At 53.1% G+C, this 16903-nt stretch overlaps 1 protein-coding gene across 3 annotated transcripts in view; it reads right to left on the bottom strand.

The window, feature by feature from the left end:
• SDK1 (sidekick cell adhesion molecule 1) overlaps positions 1 to 16903 on the bottom strand; it is a 482213-nt gene that overhangs the window by 6115 nt on the left and 459195 nt on the right. For 2 of the 3 annotated variants that reach the window (XM_044433572.1, XM_044433574.1), the window contains 4 exons: positions 13925 to 14089; positions 9208 to 9345; positions 5523 to 5694; positions 4354 to 4483 (listed from right to left, as the gene is read on the bottom strand). In XM_044433572.1, coding sequence (XP_044289507.1) covers positions 4354 to 4483; positions 5523 to 5694; positions 9208 to 9345; positions 13925 to 14089 — 605 coding nt within the window. The remainder of the gene's footprint in view (positions 1 to 4353; positions 4484 to 5522; positions 5695 to 9207; positions 9346 to 13924; positions 14090 to 16903) is intronic. The other variant, XM_044433573.1, reaches the window with a different exon arrangement.

Below are 16903 nucleotides of genomic sequence, written 5' to 3'. Positions count from 1 at the left end.
TATCCCTCCATAAGTCCCTCAAAGAGGAAGGTCAAGATCTCTTCTTGCTAATGCCAGAGTGTAGGACATGGAATAATCAGTTCAAGCTGAGACAACCCAGATTCGGGCTGGACATCAGGAAAAGCTTCCTCACTGTCAGCGCAATATGACAGGGGATCCAGCTGCCTGGAGAGGTGGTGGGCTCTTCCACACTGGAGGCATTCAAGGAGAAACTGGGCAGCCCTCTGAGTGGGATAGTGTGATTGCAACAGCAGGGGGTTGGACTCAATGGCCTTCATGCCCCTTCCAGCTCTACTATTCTATGATTCTGTGATTACAGTGCCCAGGCAAAGAGTGAGTGCGTTCAGGCTTTGGAGCCGGTTGCTCCGGCCACGTCATGGGTCAATGGGGATCTGTGGAAACAACCCTCCTTTCCATCTTCGGTGATGCTGCAGCACCTGAAAGCACAAAAACATCAAAGGAAAACGGTATTTGGGATGCTCTTGGGCCTTGGCTCTTCTGGCTTGATGGTATCCTATTCACAAGACGTTCTGTCGGAGAAAAATAACTGCCTGACAAGCTCAAATAGGCGCGGCTGCACAAGGAGAAGCATCTGCTGAGCGGCTTCCTGGAAATCAGAGGGGCAGCTTTCTGCATCATTCTCTTCTTTCCCCATAAAGCTGGAGCGGCTGATACCCTCAAGGAAGCAACAGGGCATCTCTCCGGAAGCCTCCGAAACGAAAGGAGGGAAGACCCCATGACAAAACCGGACAAGGCAAACAGATGTGCCCAAGATCCTTAAAGAGAGAATTGTGTCTTGCTAAAACCTCAGAATGATCAACAAGAACTGGCAGACTTGTAGGCCAACCACTGCTGTGCGAGTCCATTAATATTTCCTCCAAGTGCCTGGAAGCAAGCAGGCGTCAAAGGATCCACGGGAATTGACAGGACGGCAAAGCTCTGAAGGAAAATGGGATTTATTCTGCTTGCCGCAAAACCGGGACTGTGCCTCTGTCAGAAGGCCGCACTTCTTGCGCAGGGAGCTCCGGGTTTCGCACACCTTGACATCAAGGGCAAGGAAAGAGTGTGACGAGAGAACAGATAAAACTCGGCTGACCTCTCTCTGTACTGCCTCTGCAAGCTGGAGGCACCTCAGGCAGAGGATGGTCATTATGCACTATCAGGAACCGGCACGTGGAACGCCTGACTCGAATAACAAAAAGCGACACGGCAGAATTCATCTTTATGCCCAGCACGCTCCTCTAATGTCAGGTTTAATTCCAGGTTGTCACAGAGAGGAGAGCCAAGCCACTGGGAGTGTAATCTCAAGATAATGTGTGTACCTCGCAAGAAACGGCTGGAGAGCAATGCCGCCTCCCTGGCAGCTTGGTCAGAGGGCAACATGGCGCGGCGGGCGGCCCCAGGTAATTAACAAGAGGTAAGCAGGTAACAGGGTGAAAGCTTCTGCAGAAAGGCGAGAGAGACAGCTATCTTCCTGCCTGCCCCGTAGGCTGATCCGGGCTCTTCTTGGATTCTTCTTGCCGAAGAGTTGCGCTTCGACGTGTGGCTTTCTCTGATCTGTGAGCTGAGTTGGATTTCAGAAGAGGTAATGCAGGTCAGAGCAGACATTTCCCACACTGTACACTTTCTGAATGCCCCTTTTAGAGCTCATCGATTACCTTGAACCTAGCCCTGGCCTTCTGCCAACTACACGCATCAGCAGGACAAGCCAGTGAAACTGGAGGAGCAGCGCATCTCGCTCAGCGGAGGAAAAAGTTTGGTGAGAGGCTAAGAGCCTTTCCCCAATGTTATGTTCTGCAAGCAGTTTTGCTCCCATTTGTTCTGTGAATCCCCTGCTGGAAATGGAGGCAAACAACTGGGAAGCGTAAACGAAAACTGAGAGTAACCTCCGAGATGAACATTCTGGTCGCGTAGGAGGAGACTCGTGGTAATTCATGCTTTTCCTCTAGTTTTTCACAACATGTGTTGAAAATTTCCCTGTGTCCTAGGTGGCTTTTTGAGTCTAGTTTTTCTCGTACAGATTCTGCCTCCTTCCCTGCTCTTCACATTGCTTGCCTGGATCAGGTGTTAGGGTCAAGCAGGAGTTGGGGGCTTCTGCTCCAGAACAAGGTCTGCCTAAGCCGCTTTGGTCCAGGCCCCAACCAATCCTTCTGTCCCATCCTCCTCTCCTTAGCGGGGCTTCGGGCACCAGCTGTACATGGCGTTTCATATCCTCACGTTACTCATCTTGGATCCCTGGGTTTGCCACCCTTGGATATAGCCCGACATCCTCTTTGCCAGAACTCTTAATGCCAGGAGAGTCCTTCTTAATATATGAGCCGTGTATCTGAAGCAAGTTAATTATTCCTCCGAGTCTAGGCTCCTCGATACATCGGCCATGCGGAAGGCAGCCTGGATCGACCTGCTCAGAATTCCGAAAACAGAGAAAGCTGGAGGGGTCCCGTGGCAGCTGAATTTCCCCATCACTCGCTTTCCCCATCACTCCCCATCACTCGCTGACACGCCTCGGCCTATTTTGGTGGGGTCTCCTCTTTCCTGGGAATAAAGGGGAAGGGACGGGGTGGGCATGTCCCACCTCTGGCTTCCTTTGCCTGTGGGAAGGAGCCTCAGAGGAGGCAGAGCCGAGGAGGCGCTTTCTGTGTGAGGGGCACAGTGTGCTCTCAGTCTATGACTTGAGAAGAGTTGCCTAATTCAGGGATCGAGCTGTAGGAAAAGCCCGTGACATTCGTGGCCCAAGAGCCGAGGATGGTCCCCAAGAGCAAAGCTGGCTCCACTGCATGGTCACTGGTAACAGCTGCGGAGAAGGAGCTTCATCTGGCAGCCCATGGTCCCCACGCTTAATTTCACTTGGTCGTGCGGCACAAGGGTCCCTTGCGAAGGACCTTTCCATGGAGAAAGAGGTCAGAAGGAGCTGGTGGTGCTCCAGCCTGCCAGAACTTCCTCTGCAAGAGCTTCAGGCCAGGGAAGCTGCAGTAGCAGGAGGACAAACCTGGCGCTCCCTAATCAACGTGTCTGACATTCGCTTTGGTTGATTGTATCTGCGTTTCACACCGTGGCATTTCAGATGCCGAGAGAAACACACGCGTTGTGTCTGGAGGGGAGGGGTCACCGCAGCTTGACAGCCTGAAGCGCTCGAGATAGTATCGTGCTGCGCGGAAAATGGATCAGAGGAGCGGAAAGGAGGTGGCAGTGAGCTTTTCAGACTCGGGCGCAGCCGGGATGGGCTGGGATGGGCTGGGAGGGGCTTGGAGTGGCCTCTGCTTGTTTAGGGTCCATCCAGAAGTGGGCTGTTCAGGTAGTTCACCAAGGCCCCCAGCGCCGAAGGGCCCTGGGGAAATGTGACGGTGACCCTTCAGGGGTGAGATGCCTCGTCGCTTGCAGTCACGCGGATCCCAGTGCCGGGCTGAATCCGTTGGACACTTGTTGATGTCTCAAGTGTCAGGAGTCTGTTTCCACGCAGAGTTAGAACATAAGTTTCCATTGCAACGTGGAAGAAAAAGTAGGACTGTGGAGAAATCTACCCAGGAAAAGCTGTACCCTGCTTATATAATTTTTTCCACAGAGAGTCTTGCCTCCTGCCTGTTTTGTTACGCATTAAGTCTCATGGTCTCAGGCCATTTCAGGATTTTAGATTTCACTCTGTTTTAGCCCACTGTTTTGTTCTGTGCATGTTTGGGTTGTATTACATGTTTGTATTTTTTTTCCACATAAATTGCCCTCTGATTTGTTTTTTTGTTTTTATGAAAGCCAATATAAAAACCTCCTAAGTACGTAAATCGCAAGCAGTGGGCGAGAAGGGATCAAGGTGTTCCATGCTAGAGATCCCGCAGAGAAGCAGGAAAAGGGTGATGTGGTGGAGGGACGGGCCAGCCTCACAGAACTTCCCTTGAGAAGAATCTGTAGGAGTCGCTCCCACGTGTGCCTGAAAGCTTGCTGTGAGCTAGAAGCCCATGCCATATTTTAAAGGAGAAAGTGTGACAAATTCCCGGAGTTGGACAAAAGCCCCAACGTAGTGACTGGTCGGATCCCAGTGCAGCAGCAGAAACGTTGTCTGGACTCTGCAAGAGATCACCCATGGACAACTCCAAGCACCGTGCTCGGTGGAATTCTCTTCCCTTTCTTATTTGAGGTTCTGTCTGCTCGACGACCGAGAGGGTTTCCTGAGCGGTTGGAACTGCTGCTTGCTCACAGGGGAGAGCACCCCACCAAGCTGAGGCTGGCCCCCTGTCTCTCTGTGCCCACCTCCTCTTCTCTGGGTTCTCCCCAGCCCCCTTCTCCTCCCCTCAAGATGCAACACCTGCGCCCCCCCCACCCGGTTTGGCTCCCCACCCAACCTCAGGGCTGCAGACTCACTTCCGATTCCGAAGCGTCCAGGGGTTTCTCGCTGAGCGCAACGCTCTCCGTCAGCACAGCTCCGTTGTACTTGCTGCAGGTGTCTTCATCGGAGTAGTGCAGCCCCCCAGGGCTGGGGCGAGGGGGCGATCTGGGTGCAGGAAAGGAAAGGGAAAGCGTTGTCCTCTATCAGACGGAAAACATGCACTGCAGTCTTGCATACGTGCCTGCGTAATAAAAGCAACCTCTGGGGCACTTCGGGTGGCCGATGTGCGTTTTTAAGGAAATCATACGTTATTTGCACATTCCAGCTGTACAGACTTGAAAAAATGATTTGCAGGGAGATGGAAAGAGGCAGGCAAAAAGAGCACAATTTCATTTTCAAACAATGGCTATATAGGGTGTGTGTGTGAGAGAGAGAGAATGAGGTGATCAAATTGTCCGAGGACTTGGGTGGATCCAACTTGTGGAGCCAACTAGGGTCTAGATTCCTCGGTGCGATTTCAGAGCCCAGCGACATGCGGTTGCGATGGCCGGCGTTGCTCCCACTGGAGGCTTGGCCCAGCTTGATCCCCAGTGAGGCACATCGGCGTATCTCACTCCAAGTGTCCGGAACGAGAGGCGCACCCGGCGAGGGGGACACGCGACGGATGTGTACAGGCCGGGCATGGAGCACGTGTGTCTGCAGAGAGCAATTCTGGATGTGGCTGGGTTGCTGAGCGTTTGTGGATGCTGGAGAGGCGGCACCTGGAGCACAGGCCTTTTCCCGTCTGCCCACTAGATGCCAAACTTTTCACGCTTGCTTGGCCCACAAGTCGCAAGGGTGAAGACACCTTGCGTCTCCCTGGTCCTCTCACCCATAGAAAGCTCGCCATGTGAAGGCTCCCCTGAACCTCTGGGCACCAGGAAGAAGAGGCTTCCTCACCATACAGAGGGGAGAGGGAACAGGGAGTTCTGCCTGTTTTGGCCCACAACACATGTACAGAATTTGTATCGCGAACTCTAAAAGTGACCATTATGGATCCCACAGGCTAGGATGGTTCTGAAAGTGGAGCACATAAGCATGTCAAATACATCACTTGATGCTCAGGACACCTGTCCCCAGCCCCTCCCCGGACTTCCTGCATTTTGCGGGATACTGAAGGCCGAGGCCCCTTGTCCAGGAAGCACGTGGGCTGGGGCTGCCTTACCTCGTCCCATTCTTCTTGGAGAAAGTGTTTTTGAAATTGAGGTGTCGGCTGTTGAGCTCCAGGGCCGTGAAGCCCCCGTTATCCAAAGTGACAGATTCCTCCACGTTGGCCATGCTTTTTCCTGAGGACAAACGGCGACAGAATGAGCGCAGGCAAAGGCCCTGCCCTGGTTCTGCATGAAGAGAGAGAACCACCATTTTCAGATAATCGCCTTTCCTTTTAACAAGGCATTTATTAGAGGATAATGCAGGTTGTCTCAGGGATTTGGCACTGCTCCCTTGTTACAGTAGCACAAAGAAGCAATTTCTGATTCACAGTTTTACAAAAAAAATCTAAGATGCTATCTTCTATTAGAACAACCTTCGGTCGTTTACATTTTCTTTTTTTACAAGATTTTGTTGTTGTTGTGGGAGGGGGTGTGGAGAGCTTTCAGATGGTTTCTTCAACAGGCATAGACGGTCCAGAGCAAAATTTAAAGTAAACAGGATTAAAGGCTCTGATGTTTTAGGCTTAGCTGCTCATCTCACCAGTGTGCCTTGAGAACACAAAGGATGCTTTCAAGTCACATAAACCCAATCTTATTCAAGTTACCTTGAAACTAAAGTACCATTGATTTCAATGGATTTATTCCCAAGGAAGTGTGCTTAGGATTACAGTTCTGCAGCCTGATCAAGTCTGTGTTGACTGAGAAGTAAATTCTACTGAATTCACCCGGAGTAAGGCCTGTCCTGCCGGCAGCAGAATGGGTTGGGAAAGATGCAGAGGCAACCTGGAATGGTGGAACCAACCCTGCCACTTTAGACTGGAGGCACAGAATTCTATTTTTTGCACACAACCTGCCCCCCCCCCCCGAAACCAACAATTAGAACAGTAGCACAACGGGGACTGGACGGGGCTAGAAAAGCTAGAGTTGTGCGTTAAGATGTGTTTCTGGCTCTGATTCTAAATGAGCTGCGCCAGGATCCTCATAGGAAGGGAAAGAGCTAAGAGGACTTCTGTGGCAAGATTTTGATCCTTCTGCAAGGTGCAAAGATGGGATGGCTCTCTTCAAAACTCCAGCATAAAAGAGGATGCAGAAGCTCAGCAAGGAGCAAGAGCAAAGGCTGGGAAAACATTCTGGGTCTTCTGAGCAGCCAAACATGCTGCCATTCTCTGAGCACGCAGCATCGGGTCATCCAAACTACACGCGTGCTTATAACGTGCTTTATAGGTGATGACCTATAAAGCCCTAAACGGCTTGGGTCCTGGTTACCTGAAGGAGCGCTTACGTCCATATATGCCCAGCCGCCCCTTGAGATCAGCGGGAGAGGCCCTCCTCCGGGAGCCCTCAGTGAAGGAAATTAGGAGGGTGGCTCCTCAGAGGAGGGCTTTCTCAGCGGTGGCGCCTAAGTTATGGAATGCGCTCCCCAGAGAGGTCCGCCTGGCGCCGTCGTTATTTGTTTTTCGGCGCCAGGCGAAGACCTTTTTATTTAAGCAGCATTTTAAATGTTAATATTACTGAATTTTATTCGGCCAGGGCGGCTTATTTTATTTTACTGTATATATTTTAATTGTTATTGTTTTAATGTATTTTGTATTTTATTTGATGTTGTAAGCCGCCCCGAGGCCTCGGCAAGGGGCGGCATAGAAATGTTTTAATAAATAAAATAATGTGCAATCCAGAATGGAAGCCTTACTTGGTTGTACGCCAAGAGCAATATCCACTAGGGTAGACATCCAAACAACGTCCAACCACCAAAGACACCGCTGCCCTCTAGCCAATTCTCTGCCCTGCCTGGGATTCAGTGACCTGATCTGTCTGTGTGACCCGAGACGAGCGGCAAAAACCGGGAGACTCATTTGGCCCCTGCTTGGACTGAACACCATCCACGGCTGCAGAGCTGCCTTTGTTTAGTGGGCTGCACCTGGCGCAGGCCGGCCATTAATTATCTGGCGTGAGGGATTTAATGGACTCCGTATCGACTGATACTGCATCTGCCCCACAAGGAACTCAAGGGACGTGCCCCCGCTTTCGGCCTTGCAACCCCTGCCCCGAGGGCTCGGCTGAGAGTGGGGCACTGGTCCAGGTTGCCCAGAGACCCTCATGGCCGGGCGGGGGTGTGATTCTGGGTCTCCCCAGCCCGGGTCTGCCACTCATCCTAACACCGCGGGGGTGCTCCCTGCGGGCCACAGCCTCGCCTGGGACTTCTGCTTGCTGTCCCTTCCGGACGGCCCCAGAGGAGTGGTGTGTCTCAATGCTGTCCTTTAACGAGCTTCCTGCCACCCGTCGCTGGCTATAAATCTCCCCCGCTTCGAGCAGGCAGTTTATCTCCAGCTTCGGCTGCAGCGCTGCATTGAGGCTTTGCAGAAGGTGCGGGTCAGACCTGCCTTTTCATGCCTGTCCTCCAGACAAGGAGCGTGAGGAGGGAGGGGAGAGAGCTGTCTATGCGCCGTGCATAGGAATCTTAACAGCATTAGCTCAGTAAAATGCCAGGGCATTCATACATTTCAAATCGCAGGGGAATGAAACCTGATTTACTAACACTTGTTAGAAGTGAATTTATACTGGGGCGAAAATATAAATCCTTTCCTTGGATGCGGAATTGCTGAGTCTTCTGAAAAGGGAGGAGGGGGAGGCGGCCCCTGGTGGGGGGGCCTTTCGTTCTGCCCTGCCTTGTGCCGACAGTGCGGCGTCACAGAGGGAGAGGAGCCCCGCCGTCTGCGGCACCCACGCGCTGCAGGTCCGGGGAAAAGCTCGGCTTGCAGCATCGGGGAGTTAATGGCTTTGTCACAGATGCTTGCAGGTTACCAAAGCGGCAGACACCCTGGCCGCACTTGAAAGGACTCCGTGTCTCGGGAGGAGAGGGCACAAAATTGATTTGAAAAGCTCTCGAAGCAGAGTTCAGGCGCCGAGTGATGCATATTTAAGCACCCCCGCAGCAGACCTGGGAGTCCAGGCTCCAAGGAGCAGGTGGTGGCTTTGGCTGGCATTAGAAAAAGGTCTGAGGGCTGAGAATTCACCGAGGGAGCAGATGCACCGCCTGGCAGCAGGCTGGCATTATCTGGGGCAGCCCGGAAACTTGGGCACCTGGGTTTGGGCACACCACACAAAACTCCTCCTCATGTAATGGCCCACGGGTTCATTGGGTAGTGCTTAGGATGAAAGGACTGGACCGAGAAGAGTGAGCAGGCGCTGAGGTGGATGCAAACATTTTCCAGCTGTAGGATGCTATCTAGTGACCTCATGCCCCAGGAAGGGCAGAGCTGCCGCCTTTCACACCCGAGGGGGTTCAGGGCAGCCACACCGATGCCTTTCCCTTGTTTTCGTTCCCCCCTTGGCACGCGCGCCATCTCCTGTTGGAACCCTTCCAGAGGCACCCACCTTAGCCCGCTCTGCTATACATGCAGCAAAACAGATCTGCAGAATGCAGGGCACCCTCTCACCCTGCGAGCGGGACAGTCGCCTTTTTGCTTTCCCAGTTCCCTGCAAAAAGAAGCCTGGCGGAGCAGGCCGAGGGTGGAGTGACGGCGTTCCTTCCCCTGTCTTTCCATTGCCCGCATTGGACTGCCCACACCCCAACGAAGAAAAGGGGCGAGGGCAAGTGGGGAGATGGATTTAGGCTGCAATCTTTGGCTTTCTGGGGCTTTTCGGGCGTCCCACACGGGCAGCGGGGCAGTGCTCGGTGTAGGATGGAAGGCATCTCACCTGAGCTGCAGCTCCGGTATTTCTTGGTCTGGCTGTGCAAGATCAGGGCAAACACCACCAGCAGTATGACCAGAAGGGAGCACAGTGCCATCACAAGCAGGAACCACCACTCTTCATAGAAAGGGGACTCAGTGTGAGCTGCAGAGGGAAGAACGGACCAGACACGGCGTTAGGCATCCAGAGGGCCGGGAACAGAAACCCTTGCCCGCTGCGTCCCTACAACCACCCAGGCGTCCTTTGCATGCAAGGGGGAGTTTCTTGGAGGTCAAGGGAAAGAGGAGCTAAGAAAGATAATACTGAGTCTAGGCGAGAGATTCAAAGGGAAGGCGAGCCCTCCTGGATCAGCCTGGGGCTTAACTAGCCCAGCGCTCAGCCGGAGGCCTGCAGGAAGCCGGGAGTGGGAGATGAGCAGAACAGTTACGCTGCCACATGGGCTCCCAAGCAGCCGCCTGGGATAATAGACTGCCAACAGATGTCTGGATATGCCGGCTATGCCAGCAAAGCTTCCAGGCCTAGACTGTTTGTTTCATTTTTATACCACCCAATGGCCAAGGCTCTCGGCTAACCACCGTTCATTAACTTATATGCTGCTTTCCCACTAGATTGTGCCTGAAAAGCAGCTCAAAGCCTATCAAGTGACCATCAACAATTACACAGTTAAATAGGTGCAGTTATGAATAATGTTACATAATAAAAATAGCAATTCACCTGTAACATCTTCCAAAGAAAATGAGCTGGCCCAAATGGTTAAAACTAAACCGTGTCCTACAGAAATAGATTCACACAGAAGGACAAGTGTGTCTCCATACAGGACCAATGAGATCTCCGTTTCAGGATGGGGACATGGGGCTGTGTACAATGAACCTACACAGCGTTGTTGGCCGCCACACCCTCCCTGGTAGCAGACGTCATCCTAGTCTGGACTAGCGTCTTCTCTCTCAGTCCCTTCGTCATCTCCCCCCCGAAGAGGTAAAGTCTGCCGCATCTCCTTCAAGGCCTGCGTGGACCCACACCTTCACTATCCCTCGGTCCCTCTTGGCCGAGTCAATCCTCCCAACATGATATTCATTGCAGCACTGTTGTTCTAAGATCACGGCATGAAGCAAATGGAAACCCCGGCCTTGAGAACAAGCCAGGATCTGAAACCGCGGTTTGGTTGTGGCATGCTCCCTAACCATGGCTTAAACAAAGCTGGGCATCATCAGGAAAGACGGGCTGCTTCACAGCAACTGTCATTCTGTGAGTGGCCATCGGTGCATTCACACATATGGCCTCTGCACCTGTGCAGAACCTCGCTTTGGGGAGCGTCTGTGGCTGAGGAATTTGGGGCAAGAGTCCTCCCCGCCATTGCAGCATGCATGTTAGCAGGTTCCTTGGTGCAGGGGACACGGCCTAGTGTGGACTTGGAACCAAGAGGATTTCAGGGCCAGCCTCAGTACTGTTTGCAACACCAGCCCTCGGGCCCAAAGCTGGCACTGAAGTGGGGCACAGAGACCGCAGAAAGAACCGTGTTTGGCGTAAAGCAGAACACGACGGCCTCCGATCTCTTCTGGTGTGCACAGAGGAGCACGGGGAGGTGAGGGTTAATTCATGCGGTAGGGAGCCATGGTTTCCCAAGACCTCTGAACCAGGCTGATGTGTGCACTGGTGGGACAATGTTTTCCTCCTGACGGTGATGGGAAGCTCAGCTTTTGCAGACTGCCTTGGTGAAGGACTCCATATGGCAGGGAGGCTTGACGTCTTCGGGACAGGACGACGAATGAGAAGGGAAAGCGATTTGGACAGCCTGTTCCTGGTACCTTCCTATTAGAAGACGCACATTTTGGTTTTCGGCTGAGTGCTCCGGTTCTAATGCAAATGCGCTTTGCTCAAGGAGGTGGGCTAGCGATGCTTGCGCTCTGCTTTGGATGCTTCCCGAGAACAGGAAGCGCCGGCAAGCCACGCTTCCGCTTTCTCCTGCAGGACACGAAGCCCGGAGCCCCCCAAATAACCATTTACCATCTGCCGAGAATCTGACAAGAACCAGTGCGTCATCTCGTCAGCAGTGGCTGAGCTCAGCCATGGCACTGGAAGTGATGGGCAACACCGGGCACTGGTTTAGATGGGTTGCCGGGCCCCTTGAGCCCCAGATCCTCCTCCTGAGCAAGGTGAGCCTTGCGGTGCGTCGCACCTCTCACTGCCATAACTCCTAACTGAACCCTTCTGCCTTTTTGTGGCTGGTCTGAAGAAAGCACTGGAGCGTCACCAGAACGTGGACTGAAGAGTTCTGCTTAAGTGGAGAACATATAACTGAGCAATTTATTGACAAGGAGTTGCACGAATAGCTGGGAGGCAGCTCAAAAGAAGGTGGCATTTGCAGCAATGGCTGCAAAGCATCTCTCAGGGTACAAGGACAGGTGGGGGCCGCTGAAGCAGCTGTCCTGGCACCCGCCCCCTCCTGCCGGAGGGGGGATGCAAGAATCAGAGCGTCCCTCTGGAGTGGGAGGCCTCCGTCCTGCAGGGACGGAGCAGCACATGAAGGTGACGGCAAAGATGGCGTTTCATTTCTACGTCTTGATTATACCTCTGCTAAATTGCAGCTGAGTGTCTCACACCGGGAGCAAAGAGAGGGAGAGAATTAAAAGAGGGAGAGGTAAAGAGAAGAGCTGGAATCTCCCCTTAGGTATCAAACTTTTGAACCACGAAGGCTTGGGTTGTTATTGTTTTTTTCCCTTTGAAATGATTTTTCCATCTTCCGCTTTTGCTGAAGCAGCAAAACCGATCCAAGAACTGCCTCCCTGAAGCAAGTCAGAGCAAGGTTCTTAGCGAGTACAAAGCAAGATGTAGGCATTGCGTCTCACGGGACTTTGGCATGCACAAGAGGAGACCAGTGGCTGCCTCTGAGGAGTCCTGCTTCCCTTGGTGGAACGCACCCATGCAAGCGAATTTTCCTTTATCACTGGAGTGGAAACCCCAACCTTGGAGGGCCTCCCTTGCCCCGTGCCGGCCAGCTGAAGTCCCTCCCATCTCCAATTCATTTGGACTGTCCCTACCCCCTTTTCCGGGGTCTGCCTCATCATGAGCAACCCTGCAGGGCATATCAGGTCCATAAAGGCTTCCCGAGCAGCCCACCAAGATGCAGCTCCATTTCTCCCCCTGGACATTACCTTTGGGGTGAGCCACTGTGGCCTGGCCAGCATTTTTTCCCTTCAGCACAGGTGGTGTGGACCCTGTGGGATGGACCAGGAATGGGGCAGAGGGGCAAAGGCCTCCTTGCTCTACCTATTGTGTGGAGTTGCTTATCACCTTTCCTCCCAGGCACTGTGGCTTGGCTTCCCCACATTTTATCCTTCGGGCTATTGGGCAGGATAGAAATTTAAGTAATAGCGATAGATAAACATCGTCACAAGAATCCTGGCAGGTAGGCCAGGTCAAGAGGGCATGCCTGGCCCAAGGTCACGCTGAGCTTCATGGCGGGGCAAAAATTTGCACTGGGGTCTCCTCCACCTTCCTCTACTTTGGACCGGTCTCTCCCAAAGCCAGCTTCCCTTTGGAAGGTCCATTTGCACCTGTCTGTCTGTCCAATTCAGCCCCAAGAAGTGGCTTATTCCAAGACAGTCTGGAAGAGAGAAGAGGGGGCAAGACCAGAGAAATGCTTCCCTACTTGGAGACACATGTAAGTGGGAGGGGAAATGGGCCTGGGCATTTTGCCAGACATTCTCTTGGGCCTTGGGGCGGAGCATTCCAACTGCTTGGATAGACTGTGAAAAAGAAAATTCTTGGAAAATTGAGACCCACGAAAGACGTGAGCTCAGGGAACATGCCTAGTACTGTCTCAGGGAGTCCCTCTTCAGCTTGATTCGGCAGATGCGGGAGACCAAATGAGGGAACCTGTGCGCAGGAAAGACGCGCTCCGTCGTGACGGCCTCTGGGCAGGCTGCCATCAGTACCCCTCCCTCACACGCGGGATGGTTCAAAGCCACGAGTGCACGCGGGGCGAAGTGCGTGTGTGAGCCAGCACAGCTGCTTCTGTGCAGGGGGCTGTCGGAAGCTGGTTTGTGTCAGCACTGACTCATCCAGGCCAGCAGGGACAGGCAGCAGCTCTGGCCAGGGCTTCGGACGAGGGCCTTCTCCAGGCCTCCCTGGAAGGTCCCGCGGCCATCCTGGGGCCTCTGGCAAGCAAGCAGCTGCTTTATCCCGGGGCTGCTCCGGCTCATGAGCAGTGGAGGGAGGGCCAGGAGGAAAGGCGGTGGAGGGGTCCACAGGAGGCCGACTGAGGGATACGGTGGCTGTGCCTCTTGAGGTGGGGGGAGGGAGCCCAAGGAGATGGTGTACGAAAGCAGGCAGGAGAGGAAGGAGTTGCCGCTAGGCCTTGATGTAAGGATGGTAAACAGGGCCAGGAATGGGGCCAAGGAAACCACCGGCCAATGGCACGGCTCGTGTGAGTGAGGGCCGTTCACTTCCAGCGAGGTTGCGTGGGCAGATTTGTCGTGGGAAGGGTCTCTGTCCTTGGGCAAAGCGGTGCCCATGCATTGACCCTTGCGTGGTGGAGACGCGCGAAAGAGAGCCATGCAGGGCCCTGAAGGTGTCCCATCCCCTCTCTCAGTTGGCGGAACAGGCTCCCTGCTTCTGGCGGAAGAAGCAATGCTGTTTCGTGCCTCGGTCCCTACAGGGTCGTCCTCCACCAGTAAGTGCCCTGCCAGAGACTTGGGGAAAGCGCTGAGCGCAAGCCACCCACCTGACACTGCGACGGACGGCGCGCTGGGTTCTCCATAGCCGAGGTCATTCACTGCCACCACCCGGAACACGTAGCTCACGCCCTGCTTCAGCCTGTCCAGGCCGACCGTGTAGGACGTGGCACTGCGGGGAATGTCCTTCACAAACAGGTCCCACAGGCCTTCATCTGCAAAGGAAGCAAGCGGGGGGTTGTGGGGAGCATTCCTGACCCTTTCGCGCCAACCATCCTGCAGAGTGGAGCTTCGCCACCAGAAGGAATGCAGATGACCTTGTGCCGCCTGAGGACCCTGCCGATTGCTCGTGCACAAGGCCCCCCCACCCCGCCCCGTGAATGCGCTTGGCCTTCTTATTTAGAAAAGGAATATAGCAGAGGGTGGAGAATGTGCTTCGCACGCAGATGGCTCAAGCCGAGTTTCTGGCATCTCCAGGTAAAAGGACCGGGAAAAGAATGCCAGAGAGCTGCTGATCGGATGAGCCAGAGGTTGGACTACGAGATGACTTCCTTTATTCTCAGATCTTCAGATTCCTGGAGCTCAGCCTTTTTCTGTTGGCATGTGGACACAATCCTGCAGCACTGAAGCGAGGGCCAAGCTTCCTATTGCTACAGCAGCCCTGGTGGCTCGAAATGAAATGCGTGACATGTGCCATCCGGCACCTTGTCGCCTCTGGGCCCCTTGCTTGCTCCAGAAGACCATCTGGTGAAGAGGCCCTTGAGATGAGGATCTCACGCCTCTCCTGGAGCTTTTGCTGACACCAGATTTCAGGGGAGCAGCTCTTCCGCCTGTCCTGTGCCAGGTACACTGACTGAAAAGCACCTCAGAGGATCGGGTTGGCAGCCCCTGAGTACATCGAATATATCTGGTTGGCTGAAAACATGCCGCTGAAGCCGCCTTTTTCAGGTTGCAGGATAATGAATCAAAGCCTGTAATTTCACTATTGGAAAAACAGGGCAGGTTGCTCTTTGGCGAGCAACAGAACATCACCATTTGCACATGAGAATGCATTCGTTAAAGGATATCAAGGATTATATAAAAGTCTTTCGACATACTAATTTTGCAATAGAAGAGGGAACGCCTAGAGTTTCATCTGCTTGAAAAAGAGAGATCCCTCTCCTGCGACAGAGAAGATAGCTCCGAGTACATAAAAGCAAATAAACGCTTTATTTTATTCTGTACAACATCCCTGTAATAGACGGGGTTCTCTCAGTTAGCGAACGCCAAGGAGAATTTCAATTTCGTGCCTGCCTGTATCTTTTGCTGCCTATTTTGGCATTGTGGTCCTCTCCAAAGACAAAGGGTGGGTCCTTTATGCTTGGTCTCCCTCGCTGAGTCTCTCCACAAAAATCCCTCAAAGCAAGGAGAGGCAGAATAGCTGCATGATGCCTTGTGAGTAGGAGTCCTTTGCTGAGATGCAGCCCCCAAGCTCCACTAGTGGGCCCCATAAGTAAAGCACATGGGAAGGACAGCCACTGCCCAACTAGGCCTTTCCACTCTCATTGAGTGGGGAAACCTCCTCACAGCCGGGCTGACTCTTGACCTAAAGCGCCTCTTCTCTTTAGACTGCTCTCAAAAGCCACTTCGGGGAGCCCTTTGGACTGCCATCTTTGTGGTCCAGGCGATGGGTCCTTTCCAATTCCCGATAAGTTCTTTGGGGGTTATGCACACCTGTGGTGCTTCGTTAAATCGAGCCAGGCCATGTTGGTCTGCCCTCCAGCACTTCTCCCCCATCACCTGCTCCCTGCAGAGGCGGCGTGCAGAGGTAGCCCACTAGGGTGATAAGCCTCAAGTCCTTCACTGGGTCTCCAGGAGCCCCCCGTCCTGGCCGGTGTTTGGCCCACATGGGCTTCATCTCCTGCCCCCCCCCCACTGAAATCCCCCTGCTTCAGCTTTCTTCAGAAAGCAAACGCCCTCCTGTCCGTTGTCCGCACAATTCTTTTTGCAAATGGGGTGTCCTTTGCAGAGAGGACCTTCGGCGCGTGTGCACGCACAATGTTTAGAATGTATATAAGTTGCCACACACAGATGTGTGTGTGTGTGTGTGTGTGTGTGTGTGTGTGTGTGTGTGGTGGGGGGATGGTCCCGTGGGCAGAGCCCTGGATTGTTCCAGTATCCAGCAGTGTTTCTGGGCAGCCCTGAGACTCGTTTTCAGTGGGCGGGGCTTAGATCTCACAGGAAGCAATGATAAAGAAGAGGATGGCTGTGAGCCAGGATGCCTTGCACCTGACTACAAGGGGACTATAAGGGAAGAATGTCTGTTCAGAGGTAGAGCCAGAGTCGAACCCAGCAGGTTACAGGCAGAGCTTGGCCTAATCTAGTTTCCTTGCTCCCATTCCTGGGAGGACAGAGATCTAGCCACCGACTGGGTTCACACAACACAACACTCCAAACTCAAAGTTGAGCTGGCTTGCCATTGAACCATGTGTTCTTGTGTTGTGTGAGCCCAACTGCACTGACCAATTGTGGTTGGTGAATTGTAACAACCCACAGTTCACAACCCCACAACAAACCATGGATTGTCCGTTGTTAACAAACCCCGGTTTGTTAGCACGGCTAGGCTCAGACTCACACGACACAGCAACCCATGGCTCAGTGGCCAGACACATTCAACCCCAATACGGGCTGTATCAGCAGGATGTCTCAGTGGTGCGGTTTGGGTTACAGTCGGAGAGCTTTGTAGGTGTGTGCGCGCAGTCACGTGCATGTGTATTCAGGCACACCCACGCGTGAATTATTTAGCTGCTTCCCCTAGGGAAAAAAATGCATTTGGCCATCTCTTCTCCCATTGCATGGGTAACCCGCACATCAGAGCTGGGTGTCAAAATGGTTCTTTTTCTTTTTTTTTTTTTGAATAAGTTTTATTCTAAATAAGCCTAATACAAACTAAAAACAACATCAGTCTTCAGAAACATCGGACCTGCTGGGTCAGCCCCCACATTTTTTCTTTTTATGTTAACTTATAAACATATTTAAATCTATGCGAA

This window comes from Varanus komodoensis, unplaced genomic scaffold (genome assembly GCF_004798865.1).
Source record: "Varanus komodoensis strain SLA01 unplaced genomic scaffold, ASM479886v1 scaffold26, whole genome shotgun sequence".
NCBI lineage: Eukaryota > Metazoa > Chordata > Lepidosauria > Squamata > Varanidae > Varanus > Varanus komodoensis.
The sequence above is the reverse complement of the archived record's forward strand: the minus strand, read 5'-3'. Positions and strand labels throughout refer to the sequence as shown.